At 31.4% G+C, this 20,728-nt stretch overlaps 1 protein-coding gene across 1 annotated transcript in view; it reads right to left on the bottom strand.

The window, feature by feature from the left end:
- Positions 1-8,398, bottom strand: part of pHCl-1 (pH-sensitive chloride channel 1) — a 669,372-nt gene extending 660,974 nt beyond the window's left edge. The window contains exons 1-2 of the mRNA XM_089598057.1: positions 8,360-8,398; positions 7,153-7,320 (exon numbers count right to left, since the gene is read on the bottom strand). Of these exons, the coding sequence (XP_089454183.1) occupies positions 7,153-7,310 (158 nt within the window). The 5' untranslated portion in view covers positions 7,311-7,320; positions 8,360-8,398. The remainder of the gene's footprint in view (positions 1-7,152; positions 7,321-8,359) is intronic.
- Positions 8,399-20,728: the final 12,330 nt, after the last annotated feature.

The following is a 20,728-nucleotide window of genomic DNA, read 5'->3' as shown; positions in this document are numbered from 1 at the left end:
CTGGGCCCAGCTGGGATAATGGAGTTTTGAGACATCCAAGTCTGGTTTTGTTTTTAATGCCAGTCTTACTGTTTTTGCATATTGTAATAGTGCGTCTGTGCATATTTTTTAAATAAATTTTTTGGCATATAGTCAAAGTGAGTTGTTTAATTACAATGCGTCGTTATTCTATGTGTGCTTTTTTAATAATTGAAATACCTAATTTTTCTGTAATTCAAATTTTCTTTTTATTTTTCAATATTTTATAGATAATTTTATCTTTGATATCGCATTTAAGATCCATTTTAATCGATCTTTGATCTTTTTTTATATCATCAACTTTTAGGAAAATGGCTATTTTATTCACAGACTCATCATCTGAACTTTCATATGATTCCAGTACAGGATTTCTAAATAGGCAATCGATCTCTATATTATCTTTTCCTGGATTGTATACAATATCAAAATTAAATTGAGAGATACAATTTGCTATTCCTTTTAACTGTGGATGTACAGATTAATGTATACTTCTTAATTTTACAATTCCTTAATGGTCCATGGTCTGTGAAGATTACAAATTTTTTTTCTATTATATAGTATTGCCAATAGAGGATTGATTCTTTTATTACTCAGTATTCAATGTTAATAGCCTTTTTAATTTTTTTGTATTTTATTTAGTTTTTTTGAAAAATAAAAGACTGTTTTAGTGATTTATCTTCTTGAAGTTATTTTAGAATTTCACCCATACCTTTTATACTGGCATTAGTAAGCAAATATATTAGTGCTTCTTCGTTAATTATTGCTAACGCTGGAGTAGAATAAAGATATTTTTTTGCTCGTTAAAAACTATTATTCTATTGTGTTGACCACATGAATTCTATATTTTTTCTTAGCAGATTATGTAACGGATCCAATAAAATAGTATGTTGTGGTATATTCTCTAAATAAAAGTTTACTTTTTCCAGAAATTATCTTATCTGTTTCTCGTCTGAGGTTTAGGAAATTTCTTTATTGCTATTAGGTTGTCATTTATTGGTTTTATGTAATTGTTACTTATTTTGTGACCTAGGCGTGTTACTTCATTTAAAGTAAATTGAAATTCTCTTCAATTTAGTCTGAATCCTTGATATTTTAATGATTAACATGCACTTTGTATGTTCCTGAACATACTAGTAAATCGTCTATGTAGTTTACTGCAAACTCATCTAATTCTTTATTTTTCAATACACTAGATAATACTTTTCAAAAAATAGCTGGGGCAGACCTTAGACCATATGGTAGACAGTTCTATTGCCAATGACCATGATGTCTCACAAATGCTAATTTGTGTTTGTCTTTTCTACAAACCAATATGACCAAAAAGCCGCATTTACATGAAGCTTTGTGAAAAACTTAAAATTTTCTAGCACGCAATGTTAGATCATCAATCCTTGGAAAAGATTGACTTTCTGGTACAATGATTCTATTTAGTTCTTTAACATCTATGCAAAAACAAAATCTTTTTCCTTCTTCTTTCTTAAAGACCATCGTAACTGGCACTGCGTATGGGCTGCGCGATTCTTTAATTAATCCTACTTTTAACAGTTCACTTACTTGCTTTTTAATTTCAACTTTATCTTGAAATGAGCATCTGTAAGGCTTTTTTGAAATGAACCTGTATTCTGTCTATTCAATTGCGGCTTCCTAATTCTTCATTTCCTACATCGAACTAGGAAGTCACGAAAATATCGTTATTTTTTTCAAGCATACTTTAAATATAATTCTTTTAAGTATTCTCTCCAACGAAACTCTAAACCATGTTTATTTTTGTATTATTGTTTTCTACTTTTACTTTATTCTTGACAAATGGATGATTTTGAATAACCTGTAGATTATCATCTTGGTATGGTTTAAATTTTTAAACGAAACCTATTAAAATGTCTTCGTTTAAAAAATTATTTTTTTTTATCAAAAATAAAAAATTTTTTTCTATGTTAAAAATTTTAACTTTAAGATTTACAATGCTCTTAGTTTTTGTTACTTCATTCATAACTTTGATGTTAGTTCGCACACTCATAATATTATTCACATTGTTTATTTTGTTTAAAAATTTTTAACTAATCAAAGAAAAATTTGCCCCTAAATCATATACACCTGCAGCGTGAGTATTATTGACAAAAATTTTCAACCTTAAAAGTGGGACGGCTACTCGTTTTTTGCTTGATCTGTGCTTGTTACAAAATTTTCACATTCTACATTATTAACAATTTTTATTTTCTTGTACTTTATATTTGTTACTTGCTTATCTTTAAATCTGCACCTCTGTTCTGAGTGTTATCTCTTTTTATAACCTAAATTCTTACATATTGTACATAGTTTTATTTGTTTTTGCTTGAGGTTTTATTTTTTACTTTTTCGCTGTACTTAACACTCAAATTTCCAAAATGTTTTAGTTTAGATATTAAGTCTTTCATATTTAGGATTGATTTTCTTTCTAATCTATTTTATAAAAATTTTGGTAATTTAATTACTATTAAGTCAATTAGAGTATTAAATGTCATTTCATCATTAACTTCTTACAGTAAGTTTCTTTTCTTTAGTGCATATTCTAATAATGAGCCATTTAAATATTTGAAATCATAAGCATAAGCGATATCCATCAAGGATTGTACTAAAACGGTTTTTATAAAAGCGTTATTCCAAGTTTCCCAATTATTATTTAAGCCACATTATTTTATATTAATACTAAACCAGTCTAATGCGAATTTTTCTCAAAAGAACCTTAAAGTTTAAGTGTAACTATTTTTATACATCCCCACTTGGATTCATTTCTGAATAAACATCGATAACCAAGTAGTTGCCTTAAAATTTTCACTATTAAAATCTTCCGAAACAACATCCTTAGGTGAGCTACGACTACTTCTCTCCAAGACGTTAGTGTTCGTAATGTCTGTGTATGTTGTGGTGACTACTTCTTCCAAATATTTGTCATCTAAAACGACGTTGCCTTCTTCGTCCAAGTAAATAGCTCCAAACTCTTGTGTTAAGGTCACAGTCACATTTCTAAACTTATCTCTGGTTTTCAAACTCTTACTGACATTTTTAACAATAGTTGTGTTGAAGAGTTGTGTATGGAATGAACTGGCTATCTTGTTTCGCGGGAGTAAAACTTCTTGATCCACTAGCTGAATTGTTTTCACTTTAACCTTGGTGCTCTTTGAATCGGCACTGGCTTTGCAGACAAATTGAAACTTGGCTTTACGCTCCAATGTATAGATTTGTAGGAATTTATGTACAAAACATTGGTGGAGTACGGATTCAGGCCGAACCAGACAAATCAAGATGCAGTTAAAAAACTGAAATTTATTTACAGTAGTTTTATATTAACTTAATACTAGACTTAACCTACAGACGTAACACAAACCTGAATCTATAAAATTGTCGTTAATTTGCCTATGTTATGCATTCCAGTATTTACATGAGTGTCAGGCTTATTCCGATGCAAGCTGCTCAGAGCCCTTTTACGTACTGCCTTCTCTGTCATTCGTATCTGCGCTCATTGTGTACAACTAAGTTTTAGCGCTAAGTGTTTAATCTTACGTATATATATATATGTAATACTGTGTCAAATGGTAAATTTTGACTAGGCTCGTGATAATAATGACACAAAACATGAGAATGTACAACAGTGTAATTTTTTTAAATACTTATAATACTGTTCGTACAAAATATGTTAAATAAAATTTTTAAAGTGAAAATTAAAAAACGAACCGATATTTATGAAGATAATTTAGAGGCAGTTGCGATCACTAAGTACAGAAATTTCATAAAAAATTAAAGTACTTAGAATTATTGTATTGCTACGCAAATTGAAAATTATCAAAATGGAAATGTGAATACAGTAAAAATTGATTGTATGAATCATATGGCTGATAAGATTCAGAGTTTGAATAAAGAAAAATTAAATAAAAATAAAAAAGTGTTAAAATGGAAAGAATTTCAAACAAACTTAATGGCAAAACTAAGTAAAATTACAAAAGGATGAGACTGTTGGTGTAACAAAGCGTTATACTGTAAGTAAATTTATACAGTCGAGACCAACACAAATTGCATACACAACACCAAGCAATACAGTCAGTTATGCCCTAGTTTTTTTCGTAAGAAGTCACTTTCTCCAGTCTTTAAAGTCACGATGTATTGGAAGTATAACTGTACCACGTGACACGGTGATATACATATATATATGAACACTAGGTGGAAAGTGGTATAGGCCTTATAGGAGAAATAAAGTTTTTATTTTTTTTCGTAATGGAAAAGGTGTTAAACATAGAAAGTTATTAAAGTACATATTTTTAACTGTATAAGAGTTAGGTTGTTGTTTTTAGATAATATGAAATCTTTCATTAAGTCCTAAAGCATCTTTTTAAGGGTACGAAGTACAGTTAACCTCACATTGAGCTACTCGTTTCTGCTGCTGCTGTTGTTTCTGTCACTATCGCGTCTGCTTAGAGGTAAACAAATAGCTTCATTTTAGGTTAAACTGTTATTAGTACCGTCAAAAAGATGTGTTTGGCCTTAATAAGCGATTTCATCATATGAAAAAAATAACAACCTAACTTTTATAAGGTCAAAAATATGTACTTCAATAACTTTTTACTTTCAACTCTTTTTCTGCTCAAAAAAAACTAAATTTCTTCCATAAGGCGTGAGCTACTTTCCCTCTAGTAGTTATATATATGTCGCCGTGTCACGTGGTACAGGAATATTCCCAATAGTAGATAGGACGCTTGTTTCTTAACATTTATGATTATACTTTGAGCACTACTTTTTATTATTTCCAACATCGTTAAATTGCCTAAAAATTTTTATTCCATTAACGTTATGATAAATGACGAGGCATTAATGTGCTTAGATATCGCGTGCAAAACCTTATGTGCATTGTTGTCGATGCCGTTTTCATCGTAATCTGCACCAATTGTATCTTTCCCACATTTTTGTACGACACCTCATAACGTAAATACTTATACAAAGATTCTTGGACTTACCATAAATGCCCTATCAAAAAACCACGTATGGATTTAATCAAGCAACTCCAGATTTTTTGTCATAGCGAATATTAGCGCTCTTTTGACATCCAGGTCTTTTCAGAAGTCATGCGAGAGAAATGGATCTCCAATGAGTGTTTTTATTTACCGTTGAAATATACCCTCCTAAAGTTAGTGTTAAGTTAATTTTCTCTTTTAATTGTTGATAAAAAGGTATGAGTCCGCCAGATATTCACACCTACAGGCAAGCTCATGGGACCTCCAGTGAAAACAACCCCAAGCCTGTATTAGTGAAAAATTTGAAATAACATATGTACCAACGCGTTATTTTGTCAATTAAATATAAACTAGGTCTTTTTTGAGTTACAATTCCGCTGTAAAATCAAGCTTTAGTCCAAATCTTTCGGTTAAACACAAAGTTGCGTTTAAAAAGATCGTGTTAGAGTTACTCTACTATTTTTTGTAGGTGGGGCTCTCACTCACACATGTATGTATACATACGATACTGCCGATACTGCCAATACTGTTATTTTCATAAAAGATGGTTTAACGTGTAGAAATCAAATAAAACACTTGACAGGCTTGAAAGATATATGAAAATATGGATAATGTTAAAGTTCGTAGGTAACAGAGAACAGGTTTATGTTGACGGTAAACATATATTGAAGCCTCATCATTTGCTTCTATGTGGTATGACAGAAGCAAATAATGAAAAAATCAAAATACTTGCCTTGTGTTTAAAGAGTAGTGAGAAATAAAAATAAGTCTACAGTCCTCCAAACCATTTATTCTGAAAACAGCAGTATCGACAGTATTGTATGTATATATACATCTGCATAAAAGACTATATAGAACTGCTACGCGTATACACCTCTACATATGCGAGCGAGTGCCTGACCTACAAAAAAAAAATAGAGAAACTCTATCGCGATCTTTTCAAACGCAACTTTATTTTTAACGGATGAATTTGGACTGAAGCTCGATTTAATAGCGCACTTTTAACTACAAAAAGACTTAGTGTTTTTGTAATCGATGAAATAACGTGTTGGGACATGTGTTGTTTCAAATTTTTCACTGATACAGGCTTCGGATTGTTTTCACCAGAGGTAGCACGAGCTTATATTTAGGTGCGAATAAATCAACAGTAAATGATTGAGAACACAAATACTCCTTAATACATGAGTACTTATTATACTTCAAATAACTCCTTACGGTCTTATACTTTAAGTGATTTTATGTTCAGCCAAATATATTTATGATTGAAATATCAGTGAATTGTAAGTTAAAATATTTACATATTTCTTTATAAACACATTTAAAATGACCACAAGTTAGTGGAATCTAAAAAAAAATTAATAAAAAATCTTTAAAAAAGAGGGGCTCAAAAAGTTGTTAGAATTACGAGAATATGGAAATCTTTTAATTTAAGGGTCAGCATTTAAGCATTTAAGGTTTAATGTAATTTTTAGGTAGCTTGTAAGTTAAGAAAAAATTTACTGTAAAAACCACGGCACACTGTGACATGTATTATTCGATGGATCTTAAATTCTGATTCAACATTACAAAAATATATAGGAAAACTAGCATGATGTCTGGAAGCATATTATCATTTTTTCGTGGAACAGTGTTACATATGTAAACCCAAAACAAAACGTAAGATTTCAAATACTTTGACAAAACCTATTTAGAAATGTTTTTTTATTTTGTTACAAAAAGTATACTTTGATTTTGTTCTTAAATATTGTTCGCACAACATTTCATCCACACCATTTATGGCTATTTTACGGTGCTGGATTTTTCTTTTGGTAATAAATAAATGTATTAGTAAAGTTCAACTTCGTATGCTTGGGTATAAGATATGAATAGTACAATTATAGTACTATGTGCAAAGTAACTACTTTTCTCCTTGTTTTTGCACGGATATTTGCATATTTATCTACCAACAAGCACTCAAAACAACAATTTTTTAATACTCATGATAACATTATTCATGGCATTTACAACATTCATGAGCTCGAAGATTATCCCACAAAAGTAATATTATATACACTTACGTAAAAAATACATCTTCAATCGTTTGACGCATGTAAGATTTTTTTAGTTAATGAATCCAAAATAAGCAAGATAAAAGTATAAAAAAGATACTTACATATCTTCAGCGGTCACAATGTTGAAAAATGTAAGAGCTAAGGTTATGATGCAGATAACAACAAGGAAGGATCTAGTAAAAGGGGTGAGAGACAGTGAGATAATCGGTGAGAGGCAGCTGCCACTACCTGTATGGCACCCTAGTAACACCCAACCCATTCTATGTCATCTGAAACAAAAAAAAAAAGTGACATTATTAGATTATTGTATACAGAATTAACAGATCATAGAAGCTTTCTGCTGTTTCAAGATTGTTCCATCGTAAACCAAATCACAGTCAAAAGTGCTCACATATTTTGTATTTCAATGAATTTAATAAAGGGGCAGGTCTTTGTGAAAGAGTTGATAGGAAAATATGGGAAGCACCCAGTTAAAACAGAGGGAGGGAGTAGCTACTTAGTCAGTTACAAGAGTCTTAGGAGGTTACATACGTGTGGAAAGGCGTTGAGAACTTACACTTGGAACATCCAAATTGCGTTGACCAAAGTAACAATTTCTTATTATAAAGGTAATACTTTTTATGCATTTATTTTCTTTGTAAATATATTTTGCTGTATTCCTTACGTCGTCTTTATGTGACTAATTTTACTTTTCATTGTACCTTAAAATTTTTTTTTTTCCGATACTTTTTTTCCGATAACTTTTTTTTAAAATGTTTTTCTAGTTGATTTTCCCCTAATATCAATCCTTTTATTTATTTGTTATTTTTAACATTAGCTTACCTCACTTTTTCTTTATTTATAACAATAAAATGTTATTTAAATAACAAAAATCTTGTGGTCTGGCAAAAGTATTCAATTTAATGTAACTTATCATCTCAATGTGTAGTTATAAATTTATATTAAAGTATACTCGTTTTTTGAATTTGAAAAGTAAAATCAACATGGTATCTTACTAATATATAAAGCAATGTCGCTAAAACCGTTGTAATCGCTAACCACAAAAACTACTGAACCGATTTTGCTGAAATTTTGCATACCGATTCTTGACACTTCTTAAATGGTTTTAGTATAGTTTTTATCTTGAAAAATTTAGTAACAATAGCAATAAATAAGCTTAAAGTTTTGCAAAAATACGCCAGCTTTTCTCTTTAATTCAGTAGGATCCACTAGGTGGCGTCAAAATAAAATTGAAGCTACCTGCAACAGAATTGAATAAGTGTGGTTATAATAGGCTGGAGCGTCGCAGAAATTTCTGCATTTGTATACCAGCAGTTTATCGAGCTGCATCGAGAACGTAGATGATTGTCGTGCAGATGGGTATCCCGGTTACCAACGATGCTCTTCTCCAATGGGCAAGTTATCTAGATCTAATATCACCCTGAAAATTCAGGATTGACGAGTGCCACCAATAAAAAATTTACTATAACCGATGACGTCTCCGATGGAGTACCAGGAGACGGGTCTAGCCACAGCATATCCTGCCCCAACCCCTCAGAGTTATGTGGCCGGACGACGATCTGGCCTGGTGCCCTCAGAGAATTTTATACTATACATGTAAGCCAGGGAAAACAGCCCTGAGAGGTATGGGAAGCCATAACGGCTTCCTTCTCAGTGGTCGTGTCCCCAACGGCATCCTCACATTTCCCCGACTAACGATTAGCGGTTGGTGATCCGGGAAACAACCCTAAGACGAGATATTTTTTGATCAGCGGTGTACCTCCCTCATGTACGGTCTCCGTCCACAGAGACTCCGAGGGTAAGAGTCAAGCTACCCGCAGCTGACTCTCCATCATCAAGAATAATAATAAGGATTGTACGAGGCGTATGCGTTAGCACACACTAGGCTCCGACAGGAAGATTGAGAAGACACAATAAAACGCAATAAAATTAAACAGCATAAAAATAACAACTTTTAATGTCACTCAAAGGCCAAGAAAACACAGTTAATATTCACAAAAATTGTAAAGGTCAAAATTATACAGGAGAAAATAAATACTGTCTATAGTCTTAAAGCAACGAACTATTGAAATATATAAAGGTGAAGAATGTAGAAAGAAAAGAGTCAAGTTGAATAACACAATATGTAAACACGCACTGGCCTTGAGCTCGCAAGAGAGTTTGAAAGTTACACGAAATAAATGTGAAAATGAAAGCACTGATAGAGTATAACTGATTGAAATATTGATTAACTATAAACCACTGTCTGTTAAAAAATGCACAATTACTGTCTGTGGAAATGCACAAGAGTTTCACTGAGTCTTGCTGTTGATAAATAATCACTGGTAGTTTGATGAGATTAACTATTTGAGCTGGTCTGCAACTTATGCAATGAGCAACTTAAACAAAGCACTAAGTGCACTGCACTGCACAACTAAGTTTTGTCCACTGTATTGCGAGAGTTAATCAGAAGATTTACACTAGCATTTAAGGTGATGTATGCATCTTTGAATGCTAGAGTTTGACAACATAAATTAAGAGAGTCTTTCTTCGACGAGAGCTGAGTATAATCTAGCGCTTACAGTATACAAAGCTTGCCGCGTGAATACGCACACACACACCTGCAGAGCGCCAAGTCGACCAAGCGCACACGCACAGAGCGTTGAGCCGACAGAGACTACAAATGTACACAATGTACACAAAAGCCGGGCCTACTGTCGGTCGCTCTCATTTTCAACAAGGACTGACTGGAAATTCTACCACTGGTCTTTTTCAGGGCCAATGTATACAAATAATTTAAAATTAAATTAATATTAAGATCAAACCATATTACGTTGACAAAAATTTCGTGAAAAAATAATTTCAGTAATTGAAATATAAACAAATAAATATAAATTGATTGGTTTCCAAAATTAAAATTCTTCTAACAACAGCTAAATGAAAGCAATGTCCAAATTCAGTACTAATAAATATCTAAATCTTTTTTTTATTGTTAGTCTATATTTTAAACAATCCATATAAGTATTCAAATAAAATTTTGCAAGATTTAAAAAAAATTATCTTACAGTAATTTAAAAAGTTGTGTTCTTTTATTGTATTTTATACAACGTATAAGTACCCAATGAATCATCCATATGTATGTGATCATCAACGGAAAATCTCACGTTTTTAAGATGTATTTCCAACCACTGACTTTCAAAAACGTTTAGTTAAACACTAGTGTGGTGTGAAATTGTGACAAAAACCTACAGTCAAAATAATGTCTAACAGTGTTTAAAAACCTCTCCAGACTTGTAAAACATTAATGACGATAAACTTCACAGCGTTATGCATAATTTTATGCAGCAATAAGAATGATATAACAAAAGCGTGATAGTAAAAGTACCTACGTCTACTGCATAAGACTATACTATGTAAAACTGTAATAAAGGAGTAAAGTAAACAACAACTTTGTAATGACTTTAATAAACATGCCCAGCGACCAATTCGTTGCAATTCGCTTCAGATAAACATAACACACATATTAACCCCATCATTTACTCTAGTGACAGTATAGGTGCAATGCCATACCATTTAATAGCTTCAGAAAAGAGAAGACAAACGAATATCAAATCGCCTTACTCATAAATCACGATACTGTTATGTGCGAACATAATTTCTACTGAACTAAGCAAAAATCTTAACCATTAAGCTGCCATTTCCAAATTGCAAATCATTCTACAATCACTTCTGTAGTACAACATTACCTACAATGAATTCAACACGAAAGATTTGCAACAGCAAGACCTAAAGAAATAATAATTCATTTAATATAAATTGTATTGATGCATATATAAACATAATTTTTATGTCCTACTCTATTAATTTAATACGTTATGTTACTAATAAAAAAAATATACGTATACATACTATAAATATGTTTGTATTTTAAGTACTTGACATGGGTTCGACTTTTTTCGCTCTTATAATTTTCACGGGTGGCAATCAGCTCAGGGGGGAGAAGCGTGTGACATCCCATGTGAGATACTTAATATAGTTATTATTTATCACTTCAAAACACTGGGTTTCATTTTAAAATTATAAAAAGCAAAGCTCAGCGATCTCAAATATCGAGTGGTGCACCTGCTTCTGCAATTGCGTGACTTACAACTTACTTCATTTGAAACAAGCTATCGTAGAAAAACTCAAATACTACGCGTGCAACCTTGAAACAATCTTATGAAGCGCTCATGTTACAACATAAATTAGTACTGGTTCATCCAAGGATATAAATAATCAACAATTTTAATATTCTTCACTGCGTATGTCCACAAGAGATACCATACATGATTTCAACAGCAACTTGTACTCAATGTAAAATCCGAGAAATCAGCAGTTTTTACTATTATTTACTGTGTAACTATTGGACCATGACTATGCTTGTGTTAATTGAGAGTAATTAGGTTAAGCTCTGATTGGTCGTTCAAATTTTTCACCTGATGTGTCCTCCTTAAGTGCAAAAGTATAAAAACTCTCGCACATAACAATATTAGCCTTTTCTCTTTCATCAAGTGTTCCAAAGTAACCATAAAGGTTGGAGAGTGAGTTCTGTTGCATCTTTTAAGTGGAAGAAAGACTTAGTTCAGTGATTAACCGACGTGTTAGAAGCGTGAATTTCAAGCAAATGTAAGACTTAGTTCAGTGACTAAGCTGCGTGAAAAATGCTCGAGCAAAGCAGGCCACTAAGACTCGCCTAAAAAGTTTATCAAAGAGAAAAAAGAAAGAAAAAACCATCGGCTTGGGTTCCAATGTGAAAAGCAGCAGCTTAATTATTGTCATCGCCACGAGTACTTTCGTGTAGGATCAGGATCAAAATTGCGGTCAACCTTGTAAGATTTTGTGACTGCAAATGCGCATCTGAAACTTATCAGTTTATTTGATTTGTTAAGTCAATTATTTCTGGCTATACTTAATTTATTAAATTGTCACATAAGACACAACTTGGTTGTTAATTAAAATTATTTTCTTAATTAAAATATTCCAATTAATAAAGTATATGATATTTCCACGATTCAAAATTCTTACTGATAAAAACAGAATTTTGACTTTTATAAACAAGTTAAATATTAAGAAAAATTTTAATCGACAGCAGATAAAAGACATATATACAAGGACATGGGATAAAACGATGAATGAGATTCGCTGATGCTACATTACATAAGACATAATTTCAAGCAGTAAGTTAACGACAGGTAGCATACGACGCATTAACACTACTGCACATATACCATTCAGTAAAACCTAACACCATAACGCTGAGTCAACGATTATAAAGAATACTGTAAGCGCAAATAAAAGCTTCGGGCTGACGGCTGGTTCCTGACAAAAAAAAAATTAAATTTACTTGTAAAACGAACCTACAAGCTCTACCCTTTACTGATAGAAGTTGGAATATAACATTATCATTACTTTTTGTTGCCACATTGTTGTGGTAACATACAAATGTAACAACAATATTTATATTTGAAAGTAGTTTCACACCATTTGTATTTAACTGTTCTTTTTGAACTATTAAAAAGTGTTATTTATTTAAAGTGTTTAAATTTTATGTGCCTGTCTAGTTGTGCACAACTATCATTATAGTGCCAAAGACTCGACAGCAAGTATGCATCCAAGCAAATTTTTTAATGTCAAATTATTAAAAAATGTAACAATATGAAAAATAATTGGACATAATAAAAAAAAATGAATTTTTTTATACATTAAATATCATTGCTTGCATGTACAATACTAGAGAGCTCCGATGTGGTCTCACTTAACCTATATTGAAAATAACAGTGAACCATTATAGTTTATGTAATTTTTAAGATATTTGAAATTATCAGATTGTTATAATGTTAATTCATTATAAGGTTATAAGTATTTTGTGTCAATTTTAATGGGTTGATCAATAAACAAACTAGTTTTTGTGTACGATGAATCTTACTTATTGACAATATGTCGACACCACCAATATTTTGTTAATTATATGAGCCAGTAAGCCAATTGTGCTGGAAAGTTGGCAAAAATTTGTACGCTAACTTGATGATAGCCTGAATTAGCGAGAAAAACATGATTCTCGTGTTTGACAATTTCAGTGGCGACCTCAATTCGTTACAACTGCTTCAACGTTCCAACGAGGACGTTGAACGCAACTTTTCTACCCTTGAGGACAAGGTGGAGACCCTGAGCAGCAAGGCAGACAGACTTGCAGATATATATTTAGTTCAAGTATTTCTAGCAGATTTTGAGAAAACTCGTTAAGATCTTACAGTTTCGGGAGAGGCTTTTGTATTAATGTGAGCCACTGAGCTCAGTAATGCAAGTTGAATCCACTCTTTTCCAACTCCAAAAAAATTGCTACAAAAATCTTTGTATCTAGAGTCTCTTCAATATTTATTTTTTTTTTCAATTCATACTCTTTGGAATCCGTTTTTAAGTTCTGACATAAACATTATATCCTTGTTTTATTTTTGTAGTAAACAAATGTGTTTAAAGTGACATTGACACACAAAATACCTTTGAATTTTTTCTCTCAATTTATTGCTTACATTGTTATATTTGTTAAATTTTATTCTTATTATTTATTAATTGACTTGCTTAATAGATACTAATAAAGTATATTTTTATTTTGTGCTATTATTTACCGTATCGTGTTAACACTCTACAAAAATGTAGATCATGCAGTAATCATATACTACAATCATTGGCCACACTAATTTTTTTGTTGCTAGCACCGTCTTTGTAAAATAAACTCACAGCTTCATTCAAGTACGCTTTTATTTGCAGTAGATTTATAACCCTATTACTTGTTTTGAAAATTAAATTTTAATGATTATGAATTACATGAATGACGAACGAGTGATTCATCTGAAGTAAAAATGTAGATCACTATAGTTATGTTTTATTTTACTTTTATACAACTTTCACTTTTACTTGTACTTTATTACTATATTAAGAATATACGATTATATGTACATAAATTTAGCCGATTGTTAATAAAAAAAATAAATAATCCACAGGATTGCATGTACGTATACTATAACCTAGACAGCGTGTCACTTATTTGTATTCTATATAAATAAACCTCACAACTTATTTATTCAATGATGTAAGATAGTGTTACCCTCCTAGAAAAAAATAGTGTAATCACTACATCAGTTTGTTCCACGATTTTAATGAGATTCAGCGACTTATCCACCAAAAAACCTAAGCTATAACGTTTTTCTCATTTTTTGTTTGTGTTTTTTAAGTTATACTTCTATAGGCGCGTTAGGCGTGAGGGTAAATCAATAATTTCAGATTTTGGCCTTCAGAAAAAGTGTGACGAAGGTAGATTTTACTTGATTCTCCCTCTTCGCTTCACTCCCCATGACGTACTTCCGGTCCCCAGTACACCACACAACGTCATAGCACCACATCACGCCACACATCGTCTCACCATACCACACCACACATTTTGAATTTCACTCATTTATTCTTCCTACTAATTTCTTCAATTTAACTAATATTTATTCTTCAGGTACATGTTTTCAAAAATTTCGAAATTAGTATATATTAGCAGAGCAGCTTTCATATTGTGTAATAACGAATATTTATTTACTGACCATTCATTTGTTACTTTTAAAATAAACGAACAATTGTTTACACAATTTTTTATATTTTCTTCAAAATTTTCAAAAACTAAAAACAATTTTTTTGTGCTGTACAAATACATTAATTAATTTTTATTGTGTTTTATCCTCTTATTATTTTTCCATTTGTAATAAAAGTTATTTTTTAACTTAAGCACGTTTTTTACATAATTACCGGTGGAAAAGTTCAGAGAAGTGAGAAGAACGTAATAATTCATTTGGTTTGATGATACATTAAATAAATAGATAATTTACTCAAGGAAATATATGTGTTAGGTACATGTTTCGGAAATTCCGAAATACGTATATATTATCAGAGCAGCTTCCATGTTATGCAATAATGAATATTTACTTTCTTATCATTAATTTGTCCCTTTTAAAATAAATAAATAATTAATTACACAATTTTTTATATTTTATCAGAATTTTCAAAAATAAAACCAGTAAATAGTGGGTGTGGTTTCAATAAATATTTTAATATTTATCAACTGAACAATTTTAAATAATATACTATGGCACAATATAGTATAAACAATATGGCATCTGGCCAGTACAAGATTGTCCTCTTTGATTGAATCTTCCGATGGTTTCAAAACAACTTCCTATACTCCTTACGCTAATTACATCTGTAACGTCTAGCTCACTTTCATCACATATTTATAACGTTTTTCAATAGCATAGTAAGTAGTACATGCCAGTGAATGTCCCTTGAGGACTTACGTCACACATAGTTCTTTTTGACATATATTATTCAAGCATTAGGAGTACACTAAAAATACTATAAGAAATACCCAAAATCATTGCAGATCATTTAAATGTACCCTCTTTCACATGTTTAATTTAAAAAATTTACAATTTTACATATTTTACATGTAACCTTAAAAAAAAATTACTTAAAATTGCATTAATAAGATCTTTATGAGCCACCAATTTTTGTTTGTATGAAAGATTACTTTTTGATAAACCTGTTTCATTTTCAAATAGATCTATAATTTTTTTTTCTTTAACAACACAAGAAAAAAGGGATCAAGTTAGCATAAAAGCGTGTATGTCTGTAAGCTCGTCCATATAAGAAAAATAATTATCAACGTTGCTGTATACATTTATGCTCCTTCCACCTCTCTGAGATTTGTAAAAAAAGACAACAAAATAAAAAACAGGTATTGTATTTATACAGTACCAAAAATCTTTATTTTTTTAAGTATGAAACTTTAAAAAAAACGTGGAGAATTGTATAAAGAATTATTTATTTGTTTGTTTTAAAAGGAACAAACTAACGATAAGTGAATTAAAAAAATTAATGTTTGATAATATATATAAAAGCTGCTCTGCTAATATACACTAATTTATAAAATTTTGAACGAAACGTGTACCAAAAATATATATTTCAATAAACAAATTATTTATTTAATGTATAATCAAACCAAAAGTTAATGAAAATTTACGTTGAAAATAGGTTACAAACTGTGCAATTAGACGTAACTACTGTTCTTCTACCGGGCCTCCTCATAGGAGAGTGAGTGAGAGCCTCGGCTCATGTGCAAGAGGTCCTGGGCTCAAATCTCTGTGGAAATTTTTTTTTTTTTTAAGAATTTGCTAAAAGAAAAAGAAATGAAATTTATTTCAATCAAAATGTGTTGCGTAGCGATGTGGTTGTGGCGTCATGTAGTGTGGAGGAAACCAGAAGTACGTCATGCGTAGCGAGGCAAAGGGAAGAATCAAGCCAAATCCACTTTCGTCACACTTTTTCTCAAGGTCAAATTCTAAAATAATTCATGTACCCTCAGGCATAATGCACCTATAAAAGTATAACTTGAAAAAAAAAGTTTGTTTGCACTGAACAAATACAAAAATTGATTTTTATTGTATTTTATTCTCTTACAATTTTTCCACTCGTGATTACAGTGATTTTGTGACTTAAGGACGTTATTCATATAGTTACTAAGGGAAAAGTTCAGAGAAGTGAAAGAAACGCTAATGTGTGCAGTAAGGTTAGTAACTGTTTTTCTCATGTGGATGTACTTACACACAGGCTTTTACGCACACTTCATCCCTTCTTTCTAAATTTATTTGAAAACCAACTTGTGGATTTATTTAAAAGTTCGATAGGTTTATCTAAAAGTACTCTTTTGTACCCACAAAATTAGGAGATTCCTACAAATTATATAAATGCCATTTAACGTCATTGTCTCATAAGGTTACATGTTAAATATCGATTTTTTTAAATGTACCATGTATGAAATAATGGCACCGTCAAACGAGCCTTAATTTTTGTGGGTATTCTTTACGCTATTTCAATATACGTTTATCGTTTGAATAACATCTGTCAAAAAAACCTATGCGTGATGAACATCCTGAAGGGACATTTACTGGAATGTAATACTATTCCAGTGAAGAAAGCTAAACTACAGGATGGTTTTTTTAATTTTCTATGTAGAATTATATTTTGGGCATTAAACATGGACGAGAAATAAGTGTGGGATCGTATGTGATAGATTTAAGAGTGACGTTATAGATATAATGAGACTAGGCAGTAGGAGGTTGTTCTGAAATTACCGGGAGATTTGATGAAAGCGCACAGTCTTGTACTGACTAGCCTATATGTATATTATTTGCTTTGCATATAATTTTTATAATTGTTAACTTATTAAATATTCAAATATTTATCAAAACCGCACCCTCCGAACGTAGGTATACTCTTTCTAACGATAATTGCACCATTTTCGTACACAATATCGTTTCATAGAAGGTAAATTTATATTTATAATTATATTATTTGCCATATAATTTTATAGAAGTATAACTTCTTATTTGGGAATCGAAGCACCCACTGTCCACTGGTTAATAAAGATTTTCTAAATCAAGTTGGAAACAGTAGGATTGCTGGGAAGTAACTGACACTTGGCTTACTACCATTTCAGTGTGCTAACACACTGTTAGGTGACGTGTTAGGTGTTCTCGAAATTTTTACGCATGCAGCGTGCGAGAAAAGTGGCACCTACAAGCTTCCATACTTTTGTGCACTGGCTAAGCTAGCAGAGAAAAACTGTGATAAACTGGTTACACTGCTTTGAGATTGTTTTATTCCAAAGCCAATGAAAGTGATGGAAGGGTGAAATTTCTGTCGATCAAAAAAAAAAGATCAGTGAGTCAGTAGCAGAATTTGTCACAAGGTTAAAACAACTTGAAATTAATTGTCACTTTGCAGACAATTAGAGTTAGGCTTTACTAGATCAACTTGTGTGTAGAATGCGGAACTAATCGACTAGAATCAAATTGTTTAAGACGAAGGACATTCATAACCAGACTGTCAGAATCCATAGCAAGATAGAAGCCAGAATACATCAAAAAAGTATCTGGACAAACTATAACACAACAAGAAATACAACAGCAAACAGTATGTATATACTTCAGTTGTGGAAAAGAGGAACATGAGACTATCGCTGGTAAATACAGTGACAGGATATACGATTTTTGCCGTAAAAAAAGCATTATGATTGAGCCTGTGTGAAAAAAAAACTCGTCTAAAAAATTTTTAGAAGGAAAATACAGCAAAGCAGAGAGCGAATCCAGTAAGTAGGACAGCCAGAGCAGTGCGTCACGAAACAGTAATTTTATCGACTTCCACAATATTTATTCAACGGTGAAAAATAATAATTATATTGTGATAGTAGCCAATCCCATATTTTTTTATTCAATAATTAACAAAGTAAAGCAAATTAAATTATCAACAAAATTCATTTCATATGAAAACAAAGTTGTGGAACCGTAAAGCCAATGGAAAAATCTAGTAGTGACATTCAATAACTTAACAAAGAAAGTAGACTGCCCAATTTCAAAAGTTAATTTGATTCCTCTAACTAGGAGACAATGGCTTCCAATTTTTGGGCTTTGGCCACTAGAGTGACTACTACACTCAGACATTGTTTTGGAGGTACTTGCTTTTCAGTTTAAGCTGCCGGAAAAAATTATACAGCACTGGCATGGCTCCGAAGATGTAAGAATTCTCTGCCTCGTTCGTTGAGATTAACCTTAGTAAAGTCTCTAGTCCTTCCACATGTTGAATATTGTTCCTGTGTCACCCTTGATCTCTCAGGTATTTTGTGTACTTAGTTATCACGTTGTGAAAATGCTGCTTGGAGATTTGTTTTAGGTGTTAAAAAATCAGACCATATTACGCCAACTTACACATCACTATCAATTTTACGTTTTAACGAGCGTCGCATATACGATTTTTTATGTTTATTGGCTTCCATTTTTAAATTTAAAAATCTTCATATCTAGAAGGAAGATTGCAGTGTAGGCCTCCCAATAATTGTGGCAATCAGGGCCTATTCGAGTATGATTTATCAATTTTTAATACATGCGGTAATTTTGATCATGATGTAATTCATGTTACCATACCGAGTATATGAAACAATTTACTTACCGATTTGGGATCCTTGCATAATCAACCTATTTTTAAATTTTACCTCCATGAAAATCGATTCAATTCTGCTTTTAATTTATAATAGTCTTACATTTACATATATTACCCTCTTATCATTTTTTTAAGCGTGAATTAGTTTTTATGGAACGTTAAGTGATTATTTTTATTTTTACTATGTTTTATAGGTCATAATTGTTATTACTATCATTAATATCATTATTATTGTTATTATTATTATTATTATTATTATTATTATTATTATTATGATTCCTATTATTTTTGTTATTTTTTTTCCTATTATTATTATTATTATTGTTTTTTTTTCATAACAACAACTGTTACTACATTTTTTACACTTTGCAGGTTGTTGCTTGCCCGCAAGCCCAACCATTATCTTATTTCCATGTATTGGCCAATGCGATATCAGCCCTTGAGCTTTTTGTCTTAACAATAAATTCAAATTCAATTCAATTTAATTTAATCATAACCAAAGATAATTACGCAACGTTTTAACACAAGAGTTGACAAAATAAGCGGAAAACTAACAGAAGAATTTAAAATCTTGTTCAGCGATATACGTGGTGTTAAGAATATGCACAAAATTGAGATATAGGTGATGCCAAATGTTAAACTGGTGTCACTAGAATCAAAGTACGTGACATTTGCCTCGAAACCGAATTAAGAAAATAAAATTGACCACTTGGGAAAGTTGAACATCTAAGAAAAATTCTAATTAATCGAATTGGTAATCCCTACAGTATCGCTACCAAAAAAAAAGGTAACATTAGAATCTGCGAGAATTAAAAAAATAACCGTTGACCTACATTTACAAAAAACTAAACCGCTACGGGCTGGAATATGTGATATTTTCGTCATACTACGCATTAAGGTCTATATCAATTCACGAGAATGATGAGAAGCATAAGCGTTGCTCCCAATAAATTCACGCAAATAATGACAAAATGTTTACAAGGTGTTCCGAATGCTACGACGTATATGTATATCTTTGTTGCGGAAAAATAAATGAAGAACATTTTGAAAACTAGCAAGCAGTGTGTTGAAGGCTAACAGGGTGAGAATTGTGATTAAATAAAAATAAGTGTGATTTCATTAGAAAGCGTATAGATATATTAAGTTTGTTGAAAGACAAAGACAAGCTACACAAATTAAAAATGAAAGTAATTATGACGTACAAAACGATGAACAGACACCAAGCAGCTTATTGCATTCCATGAATTTGTAAATTTTGATACAAAATTTTTGATAGATAAATATAATTACTTAAAACTTCTATTTGATTGCGTACGAAAAGAAGAATTTAAATGGAACAAGGAATGCGATATGGCTTTCTGGTGGGTTTAAAACAAATAGATATCACTGAAAGTCTTGGCACATTATGACTTGAGTTAAAAACTGAAATTGGCGTGCAATGCGTTTCCCTATGAAATATCAGTGATCACATAAATGCTAGCATAGTACCGATCATGTGATTGCATTTGCATCGAAGCATTTGCCTGAATAGGAATTAAAGAGAGTGAGTAGGTAGGCTAGGCCAATTCTAGCTCAAACGTGGAGTGGGAAACTACGTGGAGCACATACCAGGTACGTGGTTTTTTT

The sequence above is a fragment of the Copidosoma floridanum genome, unplaced genomic scaffold (genome assembly GCF_036245765.1).
Source record: "Copidosoma floridanum isolate Cflo_tuat_1 unplaced genomic scaffold, Cflo_Japanese_pri ptg000004l, whole genome shotgun sequence".
NCBI classification, from domain to species: domain Eukaryota; kingdom Metazoa; phylum Arthropoda; class Insecta; order Hymenoptera; family Encyrtidae; genus Copidosoma; species Copidosoma floridanum.
Note: the sequence above shows the minus strand (reverse complement) of the source record. Positions and strands in the feature narration are given on the sequence as shown.